At 34.6% G+C, this 17,304-nt stretch overlaps 1 protein-coding gene across 2 annotated transcripts in view; it reads right to left on the bottom strand.

Moving 5' to 3' along the window:
* VPS13A (vacuolar protein sorting 13 homolog A) overlaps nt 1-17,304 on the bottom strand; it is a 276,506-nt gene that overhangs the window by 24,189 nt on the left and 235,013 nt on the right. The window contains exons 68-69 of one of the 2 annotated variants that reach the window (XR_011567943.1): nt 10,106-10,220; nt 2,504-9,915 (exon numbers count right to left, since the gene is read on the bottom strand). Coding sequence is in view for 1 of the 2 variants with exons in the window: in XM_070794243.1 (XP_070650344.1) it covers nt 10,106-10,220 (115 nt within the window). In the remaining variant the exon portion in view is untranslated. The remainder of the gene's footprint in view (nt 1-2,503; nt 9,916-10,105; nt 10,221-17,304) is intronic. The other variant, XM_070794243.1, reaches the window with a different exon arrangement.

Below are 17,304 nucleotides of genomic sequence, written 5' to 3'. Positions count from 1 at the left end.
AATTTAGTGATAATTTTGGCCAAGAGGAGACAAATGAGGAAAAATGATGATCAAGAACTAGCATAAAATTATTATTCATCTAGAATAATGAAAATATAACAATGAGTTCCTATTAGAGACTGTACTAATAATCATATACATGACCTAACTTTTAATCCTAGCAATACCATCAAGGTATTATGTACCCAGGTACTGTTAGTACAATGATCTCCATTTTATAGTCTAGAATATAAGATCAGACTAGAATAAAAGACTATAAAGCTAGTAAAAACAAAAGACCGGTATTGAATTCAGGTTTACATGGTTCCAGAATCCAGGCACTGAGCCATATTGTACTACTGCACCTCCAAGTATTTTTACTACAAAAATGTGTTCACATAGAAGAACTGCATGTATTCCAGTAGATGCAGTGGGATCCCATTTTAACAGCTCATTGAAATATGGACTCAGATAGTCCACAAGCTGTGTCATGCCTCTTATAATGCTTCAATTTCAAATAATACCCAGGGATAATTATCTGTTTGGAAGATAATAAGACTAAGAATGGCACCCCACTCCAGTACTGTTGCCCGGAAAATCCCATGGATGGAGGAGCCTGGTAGGCTGCAGTCCATGGGGTTGCCAAAAGTCAGACACGACTGAGAGACTTCACTTTCATTTTCCACTTTCATGCATTGGAGGAGGAAATGGCAACCCACTCCAGTGTTCTTGCCTGGAGAATCCTATGGACGGAGAAGCCTGGTAGGCTGCAGTCCATGGGGTCGCACAGAGTCGGACACGACTGAAGCGATTTAGCAGCAGCAGCAAGACTAAGAAATAACTAACTCAGATTCAAAGTGCACAAAATGTTTAAATACATATTTTCCACATTGTTTCCTGTAGGATTTTTTCCAGTGGTAAATTTTCACTGGGTTACAGTTCATCAGAATCACCCTCAGAAGTAACTAGGATATCAATTTCATTTGAATTTACAACTAAAGACTCAACTGACAAAAAAACCACATGTGGTGCTTCCTTTCATGGATGACATTAAATTTTGTCTTTAGATGAATGAAATCAGCCTCCAATCTAATTTTCGATGAAGACGAATTATTTCATTTGGCAGGAGAACACCTTTTCTTTCATAGGATATTTGGCTAATAAAAAAGACTTTTCATAATTTATGCTCAAGTCTTTTAACAATATTACTGTTAAGAGCACACACTAAAAACAAATATGGATGAACTTTTACTAAGCTCAATTTATGAGAATTATATGCTGTCGAAAGTAACCAGGTGACATTGTAAGGTAGAGCTCTTATAATCAGTAGAGAAATCATGGGTTGAGTCTCAGGTTACAATTTAGCAACTTTAGCTAAATAAAGAGTAACCACCTTTTCAGCTCACTCCAGTACTCTTGCCTGGAAAATCCCATGGCCAGAGGGGCCTGGTAGGCTGCAGTCCATGGGGTCACTAAGAGTCGCACACGACTGAGCGACTTCACTTTCACTTTTATGCACTGGAGAAGGAAATGGCAACCCACTCCAGTGTTCTTGCCTGGAGAATCCCATGGATGGGGGAGCCTGGTGGGCTGCCGTCTATGGGGTTGCACAGAGTCGGACACGACTGAAGCGACTTAGCAGCAGCAGCAACCTTTTCAACTAGGACTTAATGTAGAAATTTAACTCTATTTGCATACCCTTGGTAAGCAAAAACAAGACTCAAGTTGAACCTATTTAAGCATAACACTTCTATTTCTTTTAAAGTTAAATGTGCTACATTTCCTATTTTAATAATATTTATCCTTCCTTAATATATTTATAAATTTATGGGATGAGTGATTTAGCACATATCACTTCAGCAAGCTGAGCTGTTTTCCTAACTTGTGAAGACTGAATGATCATGTATGTTAAATAGCTTTGCAAACTGTCAAGCCCACACAAATACAAATTGCTATACTGATGAGTTATTTTAATTTATGGGATGAAATGATGACAAACTTTTGAAAATGATTTAGTAATCAAATTAGCCTCATTTCAATTATTGGATTAAAAAATAATCTAAAAATCCATTGTACACTGGAATAAGGAAACTGGAACCTCCCCTCAGTGAAACCATCACCTCCAGAAAAAGACGTAATTTCAAAGTCCTATTCACACAATATTTTCATGTAATTCTGGAATGTTCTAAGTGGGGTGAGTTACTCCACTAGCCCAAAATATGTTAGTGGGGTTCACTATTAAATGTTCAAAAGAATAAGCTTTCAAAAATGATGTGTCAAAGACTCTCCAAGAGAGTTCTATCAACTAACAAATGAAATATGAGGACTGTATCCAAATGGACAGGTCATCATCTTTTCAGGGGATCTGACTTATCTGACATGCTAACTTTAATTTGCCTTGAGAACAGAATTTGGCTCTCTTCAGTTTTCTCATCCCATTCAGAAATAAGATTCTGGAGAGGAAGAGTTAAAAATGAAGCGTAAGATCCAATGGTCCTTTATCTCCTAGTTCTTGTCCACTTACTCAAAATTTCAGATGAAGTCAGGAAGAGTGTTCAGCACTACTCTGGTATCTGACTGCCTACGATAAGCCCTTTTTTCCAGATCAGTTGTAATTCTCCTCCCGAAGTAAAGGGAAAGACCACATCAGCTGAAGGCAGTTGTCTTCCAATTGCTATTAAGGCAGTGTTTGTAGCTACTTATAAACATCTGTAATTTCTGAAAGAAAAGAAATATACAACAAACAAAAACAGCCTCCCTTCTACAACAACTTATATAATGGCAACTATGATATCTTTATAAGAGATAAAAGAGATTCAAAGACAACATAGAAAAAATTTTTAAATGTCTGAAACGGTTGAAAATTAGTAACTTCATGGGACAACATAGCTGTCAATATTCATACATAATGAAAATCATAAGGATCATATATACATGTAAACACATAATTGAATTTTCAGAGAAGAAGATTTATTTAAGGGATAATTTTTTTTAAAAGGCAGAGTCAAAAGGTAAAAATATTTTCAATGAAAAAGAAAAAGCTTCAAAAAAAACAAAAAATATAAAATAATCTATGAGATTATCAATAAACAAAAAGAAAAATCTTCTACATCAGCTATAAAAATATAGAAAAGTTCTGCTGGCTATAATGTATTGTAGAAATAAAGACCAGGTTTCCTACATTGGGGATGGAATGAATCACTTTTTTTATCTTTAGAAATTAAAAATAATTCTTAAAAAAGTGATTCAATTTATAAAAATTTACAATAAAATAAAAATATGTAACAGAAATTTATATATTTGAATCATAACTAACATATAAAATTTAAAAGTGAAATTCACTATAATAAATAGTGGGGAGATAGGGTAATTTTTTCTTTTCTATTCCTATTTTTCTTTACTGAGCATATATTACTTTAACAATGAAGAAATAATCTAGTTTTTGAAAAATTTCACATCTTCTATAAAATACTGAAATTGTAGATTGAGAACCAATGTAAATCAAGTGATTCACAAAAGGGAATTACCTTTTTCCAGGGAGTGTGAGTCTCTATAAATTCTTTTAATTCAAAGAAACTCCAAGTTCTACTGAATACATTAGAAAAATCTTTGTAGACATAATATATGTAACAAGTTATTCATAAATGATAACTTATAGTAGAAAACCACAGCATTCCCAATTAAGAATTATATATACTATCCTGATTATCTGGTGATAAAAACAAAATGACTATATTATAAATGCTCAAATAATTAAGGATCTCTAAGATTCAGATAAATAGCATAATGCACACTTAGTAGATATCTGTTACCATTTCACTGTATAGAGTATATATATGCAATGAAGAGGGGTACATTAAAAACCAGTTTTACAAAATTATTAAACTTTTAAAGCTGATACTTGGAGGTACACTATTCCTATATATTGGTTGATATGAAATAAACTGTTAAATTTATCGTACTGATTGAGAGATATAGACATAAAAATGGTTTATCACATTAAGACAGACCACGTCATAAATGTCTACATATGACCATTATAAATTATTCTAATTAGCTCCCCCATCATGGTCTCTGTTACTTGAACTAATGTATTTCATTCTTCTTTGATTCAGGACTTTCTATAATGTTTTGTATAGTATGCTTTGTACTCACTGCACTTCATAAATCTGTATATTCATTCACTGAAATTAAAAATTAAATTAATGACCTATACATTTTAATTGATCTCCATTTATTTCAAAGGTGTAGGGATAGAATAATAAATAAAACTAACATTCTTTTTACATATCCATCATAATTATTATTTGACCTAAATGAACAATCTGTGCATCTTGTTTAGACCCTACACGATCTTTAATATTTTGGACTTTTATAATAAACTATTAATATGCAAGGAGACCTGTAAAACAAAAAGCTGAGGCTTGAAGGTACAGTAGAAAAATAATCAACAACAGTTGGGATGGTTGTTTCTGGTCCTCCTCCCATCACTACAGGAGAGTATAACACAAAATTTCACCATAGGATGTAAATCAGACAAAGTACTACAGCAGCTATTACAGCAGTCATCATTTGACAGTGTACATGACTTTGGGACATAAAATACAGCAGCTCATATTTCATGTTGCACTTTGATGTCCTAGTCACAGATCTAACATGGCTCCATCTGTAAATTTTCATAATGTGACCTTAAAGTCAACACTCAACACTGCACAATGATATATGTATTTTGAACAATTTCAGAAGGTAAAATTTATAAAATTCTGATCATTTTAAAAACAGGAGCAAACTGAAAATTTCAACTTCCTTTTTAAATAAGGAATATTCAAAGTCAGTAATATTATTTTGGACTTCATTTGTTATATCTATACCAATGTGAACACTAAATAATTTCATTTACAGGTTCTTATAATCAGATTATTTATCCATGGTAATAGGTATTCACAAATTCAGGATTTTTATAAATTTTTCTTCCTGTCAGTTTTCACTATGCTATTCAAATGTCAAGTAGACACCAAGGAAATAGAGAATGAATGATTATTCCCTTCAGGAGGAAGACAGAAGAACCCTCCATCTCCAGTTCTATACATAAGCAATGACTGCACAGAAATTTAAAATATAAATAAAGTTAAAGGATATGGAAAGGTATGGTATTACATAGTCAATCTTTCAAACTCAGCTTTCTAACTAGACTTTATTAGATGGAAACTCTCAGTTTTAAAGTTCTAATTAATTATAAAGCCACTAATCAACAAAATAACTGTTCATTTTATTTAAAATCCCAAAATTGAACTCATTTTCTATATATTTGATGAGGAATAAGAAGATATTTTTGTCAAAGTCCTATACCTCCATCAAGAAACCATACAGCAATCCTCAGTCTTGAGTTTTTCTCAAATAAAAGTAACAATAAATGTATTTTTAAAACTAGAAAAATAATTAATACCTGTCAGCAGAGAAGTTTGAAAAGATTATTTCACTGGGACAAGAAAACAGAAACAGAACAAGGGCAATTATACTGTTAAAAGAATATATGTCACTTTCAAGGGCTAAAACCTTAAGGATGAATCCCTAAGGCCACATGAACAAAATGTACAAGTTAATTTAAAATATTATTTTAAATCTCTTTACTATTCAGGAAATCTTAAATAAATGTAATTCTATCTCCAGTTTTCATTAATATGGTAAGGCACTGCTAAAATATCCAGAACTTTCTCCAGATAAATTCTTATGGACCTTTATGAAATCTGTAACACAGAATTAAGTGTCACAGACCAATCAAAGGAAACTCAGTTGTAAATGTCTTGCAAATAGGCAGTTTAGCATTCTCCCCTTTAGAAAGGCCTCATGCTTAGCAAAGCCTCGATCTAAGAAGTCAACAAAGAAATTAGCAGACCCTTCCTTCCTCAGGCACACACCATACATAACAACAGACTCTTTCAGCTTCCAGGAGAAGCAGCAGGCTTTGATTTTGACCAAGGGTAAGAAAGCAGTGGATGCTGACAAATACAAATTGTCTCTGATTCCAGTAGTGACTACTTTAATGGTTAGTGTTTTAATTTATTTACTTATTTTAAAAGATAAGAATATAATATTTTGAGGAAAACAGTAAGTAAATTCTTTGACAGTCACATATTTCTTAGTCCTAGCATACATAACCTTGATTTCTACTTAATTTGAGTCAATGCTAGGCAGGTACAATTTCAAGAGCTAAATTTTTAGCTTCTTTTTTTGGTAACCTCAGTATTAAAAATTTGAAATAGCCATTTCCTAAGAATAGGGAATAATAATTTATAGAGATAAAATCTTGATAAACCTAAGAATCAGAAGAGATTCAATTAATTATTGGCTGAATAAACCAAAAGCTGAACAATTATGGCAATTATCTACTACAATCTGACACGTTTATTATAAGCAAAATGCTTAACATAAAGTAAATGTTCCTCTTGATCCAAATACAGAGCAGTCATAAGCGATTATACATCATACTATTAACAGTCATTAAGTGATGTACATTAAATACTCAGTTATTTAATGAATATTAAAAACTAGGAAGCATTATAATAATGTGCTACTTTCTAGACAGATATACAATGACAGATATACATTAGAACGATGTGCTTTTTAAGTACATCTGGTATAACAGAAAGATAGAACAGAAATTTTCGTCTAGGTTGATATTAAAAAGAAAGCCTTCGGCACAAAAAACATAAAACAGATTTCCTTATAGATCTTTCAGAAACATAGATTATGACATTTTTCCAATATTACCCAAAAGAAAAACATATCTATGCTTACTATAAAAATTCTTCTAATGTCCTGAGTTAATTCATAACATTTTACAATAAGAATATAGCACATGGATATGTAAGTTAAAATATAATGACTGTAAAACCAACTTTTTTCAGTTTCACAAAACCTATACATAATAAAATGAAATTATAAGGAGAACCAAACAACATATTTTTCACTCTCAGACTATAAATTATTTCACTGTATAACCTTAAAACAAATCATGAATGTTTCTTATAATAGTAGTTAAACCTATTAGATTTTGGAATAGAACAACAAATTTGTATTGCTTCAAGTTACAGAAGTTTATTATTATTAAAAGAAATTTGACAAAATACTTCTGAAATGCTGAATAAGTATAAATTATTGACTGGCTACTATTCTTTTTCTTTTTTTCAAAACTCAATGACATTATAATACAGCCCAGAAAATCTACAGAGAACATTAAAAACAGCATTTTGCTAACAAATAAGCAGATAATTTAAAATGAAACTAATGAACATTTAAAAAAATTGTCTAACTTTAAATCTTAAAGACAAACTGTTATTGCAAAGCTATAAAATACATACAAGCAAATGCTGTCATATATGGCATGCCCTACTTTGGCTGTAAAATATATTTTTTTGTGTTTAATGCAGTAATTTTTGTTTGTGAAAACAGAAAAACATTTTAAAAGGAAAAAATACTTTTATCTCTCTAAAAATGGACATACAGGTATTATGGTAGTAATCATACAAAACATGTTAAATGAAACATCCCAAATAAAATGTCTAAGAACATATAGATTTTAACATTTCAGAATCTAATCATCGTCATCATTATCATCACTACTTCTACTGTGAGTCACAATCCACTCCCTGTAGACCTGAATTTTCTGTGAGCATGGTAAAGAAAAAAAGAAGCACAAAGGTTAGTTAAGTATGGCAAACTGCTTGGAAAACATGTACAATTATGAAATGGTCAAGAAGTCAATAATTTTGAAGAGGACTTCAGCTCTAAGTGGGGTAGTAATTATGGATATTATATTTCATAATCTAATAGATTTAACTAAACTCCACTGGTTGGCACATTTAATGTATAAAATAACTTGATGATATCAGTAAATTATTCCATGACTGTGTTAGAAATATTTTCTTTCTCTAGTAGGCAACTTTAATAGACTACTAGGAAGTACTATAATAATGTTTCACTTTCTAGACAGAAAGATATACAATCAGAGTGTATCTCATATTTAGTTATCAAACATAGGCACATATAATTTAGTAAAAACAGAGCACCCTTTTTAGAAAGTTAGAAAATAAAAGGACAAACATCTAAAAGTACTAAATATTTTCTAAGAGCATTGTTATTAAATCACTTAGGTTAAATTGAGGTAGATGAGATTTGAAATACTGATTGTGTGTCGCCTACTTCTTTGCAACAGTACTGGTATTTATATATTTTAGTGTTTGCTAATAGTAAAGTTTTAATTCAAAAATCACTGTAACCACTAAAGCAACAACCCACTTCTTACACCTGTGAGGGAATAATGCCAAACACAACATCCTAAAACATCTGGTGAATTCCTATAGGTATTCAGACTAATACAGTGCTTATTGCACTTGCTGAAAAATAAGTAATGGCTGACAAGGATTGTGAATTTTTAGTCATTTAAACAGCTCTTTCAGCAATTAATACTAAGACTGCCCCTCTGAAAATAATAGGCATGTTTAAAAATACAGTCAATAGTCATGGCCTTAAATCCCAAACTTTAAAGCTTTCAAAAACAATCAATGGAAAAAAGTGTAGGACAAACTTACTTATTACTGAAATCAAGAAATCAACCATGAGAAACTTTTGGTATCTCATGGCTTCCTTGTCATCTGTTCCCTAATAATGAGAATGTATGTCTAAACTTTCTTCACCACTCTAAATTCTCTTCACTGAATATTAACTATTCAGTATAGTAAAATGAATTAATAATATGTTAATTATGTTCTAATAAGGGAAGGCAGGTACTGAATAGGTATGTATGTTTCAATTGTCTAACTATGGGGGATTTCTACATTTCCAAGGAATGATATACTGTCCTTATAGAGTCTGTCAACATGCTATTTAGAACATGCTCTCTCAGTAGATTGCCAGTTTTATCCCAACATGCAATTATTTTGATGCTTTAAAAGCATTTTAACACAATGTAAACAAAATGTAAAACCACATAACTAAATGTCATATATTAACCCATTGCTTATAGTTTATGGAAGCACACTTAATGCAAAATTATATACTGGGCATGTAGTGGGTAAAATATTAAAATTTGAAATCTTTACCCTCATCACTTTAAACATAATAATATTTAAAATATCAAAGCTATAGAGGAAAGACTGTATCTCCCCACAATGTATTATTACTATGAATATTTTCAAGTCTGTACAACAGAATGACTCCTTGTTTTAAAATAAATCATTTAATTTACGATTCCATATCTAAACCACAGAAATGACTTTAAATTGGTATATCCTCTTGTGAATGTTATCTACAGCATAATCCAGATTTTAAAAGGTCCAATTTACAAAGTAAAAGCTATATAAACAGATAAAATACTCCAGCTTCAAACTTACTATTGCTCCAAAAGCTAAATTTCCTTACTAAAAGATGCTGGTTTTCATGTGAATTGCTTATTAATTTCACAGGGTTTTAAATAGACCATACAAACACAGAGCAGGAAGAAGAGTCATGGCCATTTAAACAACTTCAAAAGAAAAGGAGAACCCAAGAATTCACAATAGCAGTAGTCATGATTTTTTTCCGTATATTGTCTAACTGGACAGGAGGATTATATCTGGAATATTAGTGGTTTGAAGGAAGTACCCTAAACAGAAATGGTCTAACTGAGTAAATAAACACCATCAACTATGAAGGAACATAAGGCACAATGGCTTTCAACAAATCTAGCAAATCCAGTACAGGACTAAGAATATCCTATAAAAAGATCAGATCTGCTAAAAATTCTATATAAAATGTTACCAATATAAAAGCTTTTCTTTGCATTCAAAATACTGAAACAGCTGTTATGTAGTTTGTAAATTTTAAGACTAAAATCTATTGTTGGCTTTCACTTGCAAAGTCATGCATTAACTGTTTTCATATCAAACTTTTTGATGCCTGTAAAAAAGAAAAAAAAAATCTTATAGCACATTTAAAACCTAAGTAAGTTTAAGAAACTTTAAATTAAATTAAGCAGAAGTATAAAAGCCCAAATATCCTAATACATATTTAAAGCAATATATAGCTACCTAAAAAAAAACACTGATGACTAAATTAATTTTAATTAATAAGTTATTTCTTCACCCACCTGTAACATTTGATTTCCAGTACCATCCCTCAATCTGTAAGGTCTGATAACTCCATCTTCATTAAAGAATCTAGGGGGTCGCAGACTCTCCACTTCATCAGAGGTCTCTGTAGCTCTAGAGGAAAATGTATAACTTGACTTTAAAATTACTCAAAAACTCCTAGTATACATTAAAATGTAACTGTTAATACTAAAAAAGATCTTTTGGACAAAATGAGACTATTACCTCACTTCTCCGTTTTAAAACCTGTCTTCTGACACAAACAGTGTAAGTTTTCTAGAAAAATGTAGAACTGTAAAGAAGTTTTTTTTATAGATTCTCTTGGATTTTCTTTGTAGACAAAAATCAGAGAATTAGCATATGAGTACTGCTTTTTCTCTTCCGATTTAAGACTTTTAATTTCTTTTGCTTTTCCTATTTCCTACTATATTGCACTACTATATTGCACTATTAGCTTCTCCAACACAATGCTAAAGATGGCGTTCAAGCACCCTTCTCTTGTTTCTAACCTTTAAAAAGAAAGCTTCTAAGAGTTCTTCATGAAGTATAGATATCAGCAACTTTTTTTTTAAGGCACTTCTCGTGAAGCCAAGTAAGTTAATTTCTACTTTTAGTTCACTAACTTTGTTTTTGGCCACTGTTACTGAAATCTTGAATGAGCAATGGATTTTAAATAGAGAATTTTCCCCAGGTCATTGCTGTAATTCTACAGTTTATCTCCTTCGATCTATTCATGTTTTAAGTCACATTACATGATTTTCTAATGTTCAAATACCTTCACATTCCTTTCTGAGGCTTGATATGTACTGTTTGAAACACACACATTGCTGAATTTGGTAATATGCTAATATTTTTGACTGTATGGACCTACATGAGATTGACTCACTTATTTGATCATTCATGCATTCAACAAATATTCACCCATTCAATAAATATAAGAGCATGTAATGTATCCAGTAGTCATGTATGGATGTGAGAGTTGGACTGTGAAGAAAGCTGAGCGCTGAAGAATTGATGCTTTTGAACTGTGGTGTTGGAGAAGAATCTTGAGAGTCCCTTGGACTGCAAGGAGATCCAACCAGTCCACCTTAAAGGAGATCGGTCCTGGGTGTTCATTGGAAGGACTGATGTTGAAGCTGAAACTCCAATACTTTGGCTACCTCATGCGAAGAGTTGACTCATTGGAAAAGCCCCTGATGCTGGGAGGGATTGGGGTCAGAAGGAGAAGGGGACAACAGAGGATGAGATGGCTGGATGGCATCACCAAGTCGATGGACGTGAGTTTGAGTGAACTCCGAGAGTTGGCGATGGACAGGGAGGCCTGGCGTGCTGCAATTGATTCATGAGGTTGCAAAGAGTCGGACACGACTGAGCGACTGAACTGAACTGAACTGAATGAATCCATAGTATAAACATATACATATGGATCAATTCTCCAGGTAAAAGCAAAAACTGGCAGAATGGATAAAAAATGTGATCCAATTATATGCTGCCCATAAGAGGCTCATTTTAGAGTCAAAGACACACATAAATTCAAAGTAAAAGGATGGAAAAACATATACAATGTAAATAATAACCAAAAGAGAACTGAAATGGCTCTACTAGGAGACAAAAAAAAAAAAAAAAAGAAATGGCTCTACTAAATCAGAAACAATTAGACTTAAAAAATTCCTGTTAGACACAAAGAAGGACATTTTACTTAGAATTAATTTCTATTAGAATACAGATGATTTACACAGTTGTGTTAGTTTCAGGTGTACAGCAAAGTGAATCATTTACACATACACCTACATCCATTCTTTTTTAGATTCTTTCTCCATATAGGCCGTTACAGAGTACTGAGTAGAGTTCCCTGTGCTATATAGTAGGTCCTTACTATTATCTATTTATATATAATAGTGTGTATATGTCAAACCCAATCTTCCAATTTATCCCTCCCTTCCCTACCCCTTGGCTTCCTTCGTATCTCAGATGGTAAAGAATCCGCCTGTAAAGCAGGAGACCCCAGTTCGATTTCTGGGTTGGGACGATCCTCTGGAAAAGGGATAGGTTACCCATTCCAGTATTCATGGGCTTCCCTGGTGGTTCAGCTGGTGAAGAATCCACCTGCAATGCAGGAGACCTGGGTTCCATCGCTGGGTTGGGAAGATCCCCTGGAAAAGGGATAGGCTACCCACTCCAGTATTCTGGCCTGGAGAATTCCATGGACTGTATATAGTGCACGGGGTCGCAAAGAGTTGGACACGACTGAGCGACTTTCATTTTCTCGTTCCCTTACCCCTGGTAACCAGTTTGTTTCCTACATTTCTAACTATTTATGCTTTGTAGATAAGTTCATTCATACCATTTTTGTAGATTCCACATGTACGCAATATCATGTATTTGTCTTTGACTTACTTCACTCATTCTGACAATCTCTAGCTTCATCCATATCACTGCAAATGGCATTATTTTATTCTTTTTTATGGCTAGTAATATTCCATTGTATATCTGTACCACATCTTCTTTATTCATTCATCTGTTGATGGACATTTAGGTTGCTTCCATATCCTGGCTACTGTAAACAGTGCTGCAGTGAACACTTGGGGGGCATGTATCTTTTGGAATTATGGTTTTCTCCAGATATAAATGCCCTTGAGTGGGACTGTTGTATCATACACTAGCTCTATTTTTAGTTTTTTAAGGAACTCCCATATTGTTCTCCATAGTGGTTGTACTAATTTATATTGTCACCAGCTTGTAGGAAGGTTCGCTTTTCTCCACACCCTCTCCAGCATTTATTGTCTGTATATTTTATTGATGATGGCCATTCTGACTGGTTGTAGTTCTGATCTGCATTTATCTAGCATTAATAATCAGTGATACTGGCATCTTTCCATGTGCTTTTTTAGCCATCAGTATGTCTTCTTTTGAGAAATGTCTGTTTAGGTCTTTCACACATTTTTTGATTGGGTTGTGTCTTTCCTATTGATCTGCATGAGTTGTCTGTATATTTTGGATATTAATCCACTGTCAGTTTTCATTCCGATCCCAAAGAAGTTCAGTTCAGTCAGTTCAGTCACTCAGTCGTGTTTGACTCTTTACAACCCCATGAATGGCAGCACTCCACGCCTCCCTGTCCATCACTAACTCCTGGAGTTTACTCAAACTCATGTCCATTGAGTTGGTGATGCCATCCAGCCATCTCATCCTCTGTCGTCCCCTTCTCCTTCTGCCCCCAGTCTCTCCGAGCATCAAGGTCTTTTCCATCCCAAAGAAAGGCAATGCCAAAGAATGTTCAAACTACTGCACAACTGCATTCATTTCACATGCCAGCAAAGCAATGCTCAAAATTCTCCAGGCTAGGCTTCAAATAAGCAGGATGACAATATACAGCCTTGACATACTCCTTTCCCAATTTGGAACCAGTCTGTTGTTTCATATCCAGTTCTAAGTGTTGCTTCTTGACCTGCATACAGATTTCTCAGGAGACAGCTCAGGTGGTCTGGTATTCCCATCTCTTTCAGAATTTTCCACAGTTTGTTGTGATCCATACAGTCAAATGCTTGGCATTTTCAATAAAGCAGGAGTATATCATGAAAAATCCTTGACTGGATGAAGCACAAGCTGGAATCAAGATTGCCGGGATAAATATCAATAACCTCAGATATGCAGATGACACCACCCTTATGGCAGAAAGCGAAGAGGAACTTCACCCATCTGTTGTCAGTTGCTTTGTTTGCAAATATTTTTGCCCACTCTCAGGGTGGTCTTTTTGTTTTGTTTACGGTTTCCTTTGCTGTGCAAAAGCTTTTAAGTTTAATTAGGTCCCATTTGTTTACTTTTGTTTTTATTTTAATTTTCATTACTCTAGGAGGTGGATCAAAAAAGCTCTTGCTGCAAATTATGTCAGAGTATTCTGCCTATGTTTTCCTCTAAGAGTTTTATAGTATCTGGTCTCCAGTTTAGTTCAGTTCAGTCACTCAGTCATGTCTGACTCTTTGTGACCCCATGGACTGTAGCACACCAGGCCTCTCTGTCCATCAGCAACTCCCAGAGTTTACTCAAACTCATGTCCTTTGAATCGGGGATGCCATCCAACCATCTCATCCTGTTGCGTCTCCTTCTCCTTCCGCCTTCAAATCTTTCCCAGAATCAGGGTCTTTTCAAATGAGTCAGCTCTCCACATCAGGTGGCCAAAGTACTGGAGTTTCAGCTTCAACATCAGTCCTTCCAATGAATATTTAGGATTGATTTCCTTTAGGATGGACTGATTGGATCTCCTTGCAGTCCAAGGGACTCTCAAGAGTCTTCTCCAACACCACAGTTCAAAAGCATCAATTCTCGGCGCTCAGCTTTCTTTATAGTCCAACTCTCACATCCATACATGACTACTGGAAAAACCATAGCCTTGACTAGACGAACCTTTGTTGACAAAGTAATGTCTCTGCTTTTGAATATGCTATCTAGGTTGGTCATAACTTTTCTTCCAAGGAGTAAGCGTCTTTTAATTTCATGGCTGCAACCACCATCTGCAATGATTTTGGAGCCCCCAAAAATAAAGTCAGCCACTGTTTCCACTGTTTCCCCATCGATTTGCCATGAAGTGATGGGACCAGATGCCATGGTCTTAGTTTTCTGAATGTTGAGCTTCAAGCCAACTTCTCCACTCTCCTCTTGCACTTTCATCAAGAGGCTCTTTAGTTCTTCTTCACTTTCTGCCATAAGGGTGGTGTCATCTACATATCTGAGGTTATTGAGATTTCTCACAGCAATATTGATTCCAGCTTGTGCTTCATTCAGCCCAGTGTTTCTCATGATGTTAAGTTAAATAAGTTAAATTTATAAGTTTATAAACTGCATATAAGTTAAATAAGCAGGGTGACAATATACAGCCTTGACGTACTCCTTTTCCTATAGTATAGTATCTGGTCTTACATTTAGGTATTTAACACATTCTGAGTTTATTTTTATGTATGATGTTAGGAAGTGTCCTAACTGTATTCATTTACATGCAGCTGTTCAGTTTTTCTGGCACCACTCATGGAGGAGACGGTCTTTTCTCCATTGTATATTCTTGCTTCCTTTATCAGGGATAGGGTGACCATAAGTGCATGGGTTTATCTAAGGACTTTTTATCCTGTTCCTTTGATCTGTATCTCTGTTTTTGTTCCAGTACTATTCTGTTTTGATTACTACAGCTTTGTAGTATAGTCTGAAGTCAAGGATCCCAATTCCTCCAGTTCTGTTTTTCTTGCTCAGGATTGCTTTGGCTATTCATGGTCTTCTGTGCTTCCACACAAATTGTATCATTTTTCTGGTTTAATTCTGTGAAAAATGCCATTAGGTTCATAGGGATTTCACTGAATCTGAAGATTGCCTTGAGCAGTATAGTTATTTTGATTTTCCCAATCCAAGAACTTGGTATATCTTTCCATCTCTTTGTGTGGTCTTTGATTTCTTTCGTCAGTGTCTTATAGTTTTCAAAGTACAGTCTTTTGCTTCCTTAGGTAGGTTTATTCCTAGATATTTTATTCTTTTTGATGTAATGGTAAATGGGAATATTTCCTTGATTTCTCTGATTTTTTGTTGTTAGTGTATATGAATGCAAGAGATGTCTGTGTATTAATTTTATAGCCTGCAATATTACCAAATTCACTGATGAGCTCCAGCAGTTTTCTGATAGCATCTTTAGGATTTTCCATGTACAGTATCATGTCATCTGCAAACAGTGACAGTCTTACTTCTTTTCCAATTTGGATTCATTTTATTTCTTTTTCTTCTCCGACTGCCATGGAAAATTCGTTATTTTTATTGACTTTTGAGTTTATCTGATGACTCAGATCAGATTAGATCAGTCACTCAGTTGTGTGTGACTCTTTGCGACCCCATGAATCGCAGCACGCCAGGCCTCCCTGTCCATCACCAACTCCCGGAGTTCACTCAAACTCACGTCCATCGAGTCAGTGATGCCATCCAGCCATCTCATCCTCTGTCATCCCCTTCTCCTCTTGCCCCCAGTCCCTCCCAGCATCATAGTCTTTTCCAGTGAGTCAACTGTTTGCATGAGGTGGCCAAAGTACTGGAGTTTCAGCTTTAGCATCATTCCTTCCAAAGAAATCCCAGGGCTGATCTCCTTCAGAATGGACTGGTTGGATCTCCTTGCAGTCCAAGGGACTCTAACACCACAGTTCAAAAGCATCAATTCTTCAGCGCTCAGCCTTCTTCACAGTCCAACTCTCACATCCATACATGACCACAGGAAAAACCATAGCCTTGACTAGACGAAACTTTGTTGGCAAAGTAATGTCTCTGCTTTTGAATATGCTATCTAGGTTGGTCATAACTTTCCTTCCAAGGAGTAAGCATCTTTTAATTTCATGGCTGCAGTCCCCATCTGCAGTGATTTTGGAGCCCAGAAAAATAAAGTCTGACACTGTTTCCACTGTTTCCCCATCTATTTCCCATGAAATGATGGGACCAGATGCCATGATTTTCGTTTTCTGAATGTTGAGCTTTAAGCCAACTTTTTCACTCTCCACTTTCACTTTCATCAAGAGGCTTTTTAGTTCCTCTTCACTTTCTGCCGTAAGGGTGGTGTCATCTTCATATGTGAGGTTATTGATATTTCTCCCGGCAATCTTGATTCCAGCTTGTGTTTCTTCTAGTCCAGTGTTTCTCATGATGTACTCTGCATATAAGTTAAATAAACAGGGTGACAATATACAGCCTTGACGTACTCCTTTTCCTATTTGGAACCAGTCTGTTATTCCATGTCCAGTTCTAACTGTTACTTCCTGACCTGCATACAAATTTCTCAAGAGGCAGATCAGGTGGTCTTGTATTCCCATCTCTTTCAGAATTTTCCATAGTTTATTGTGATCCACACAGTCAAAGGCTTTGGCATAGTCAATAAAGCAGAAATAGATAGATTTCTGGAACTCTCTTGCTTTTTCCATGATCCAGCGGATGTTGGCAATTTGACCTCTGGTTCCTCTGCCTTTTCTAAAACAAGCTTGAACATCTGGAAGTTCACGGTTCACATATTGCTGAAGCCTGGCTTTGGAGAATTTTGAGTATTACTTTACTAGCGTGTGAGATGAGTGCAATTGTGCAGTAGTTTGAGCATTATTTGGCATTGCCTTTCTTTGGGATTGGAATGAAAACTGACCTTTTCCAGTCCTGTGGCCACTGCTGAGTTTCCAAATTTGCTGGCATA

The sequence above is a fragment of the Bos indicus genome, chromosome 8 (genome assembly GCF_029378745.1).
Source record: "Bos indicus isolate NIAB-ARS_2022 breed Sahiwal x Tharparkar chromosome 8, NIAB-ARS_B.indTharparkar_mat_pri_1.0, whole genome shotgun sequence".
Taxonomy (NCBI): domain Eukaryota; kingdom Metazoa; phylum Chordata; class Mammalia; order Artiodactyla; family Bovidae; genus Bos; species Bos indicus.
The sequence above is the reverse complement of the archived record's forward strand: the minus strand, read 5'-3'. Positions and strand labels throughout refer to the sequence as shown.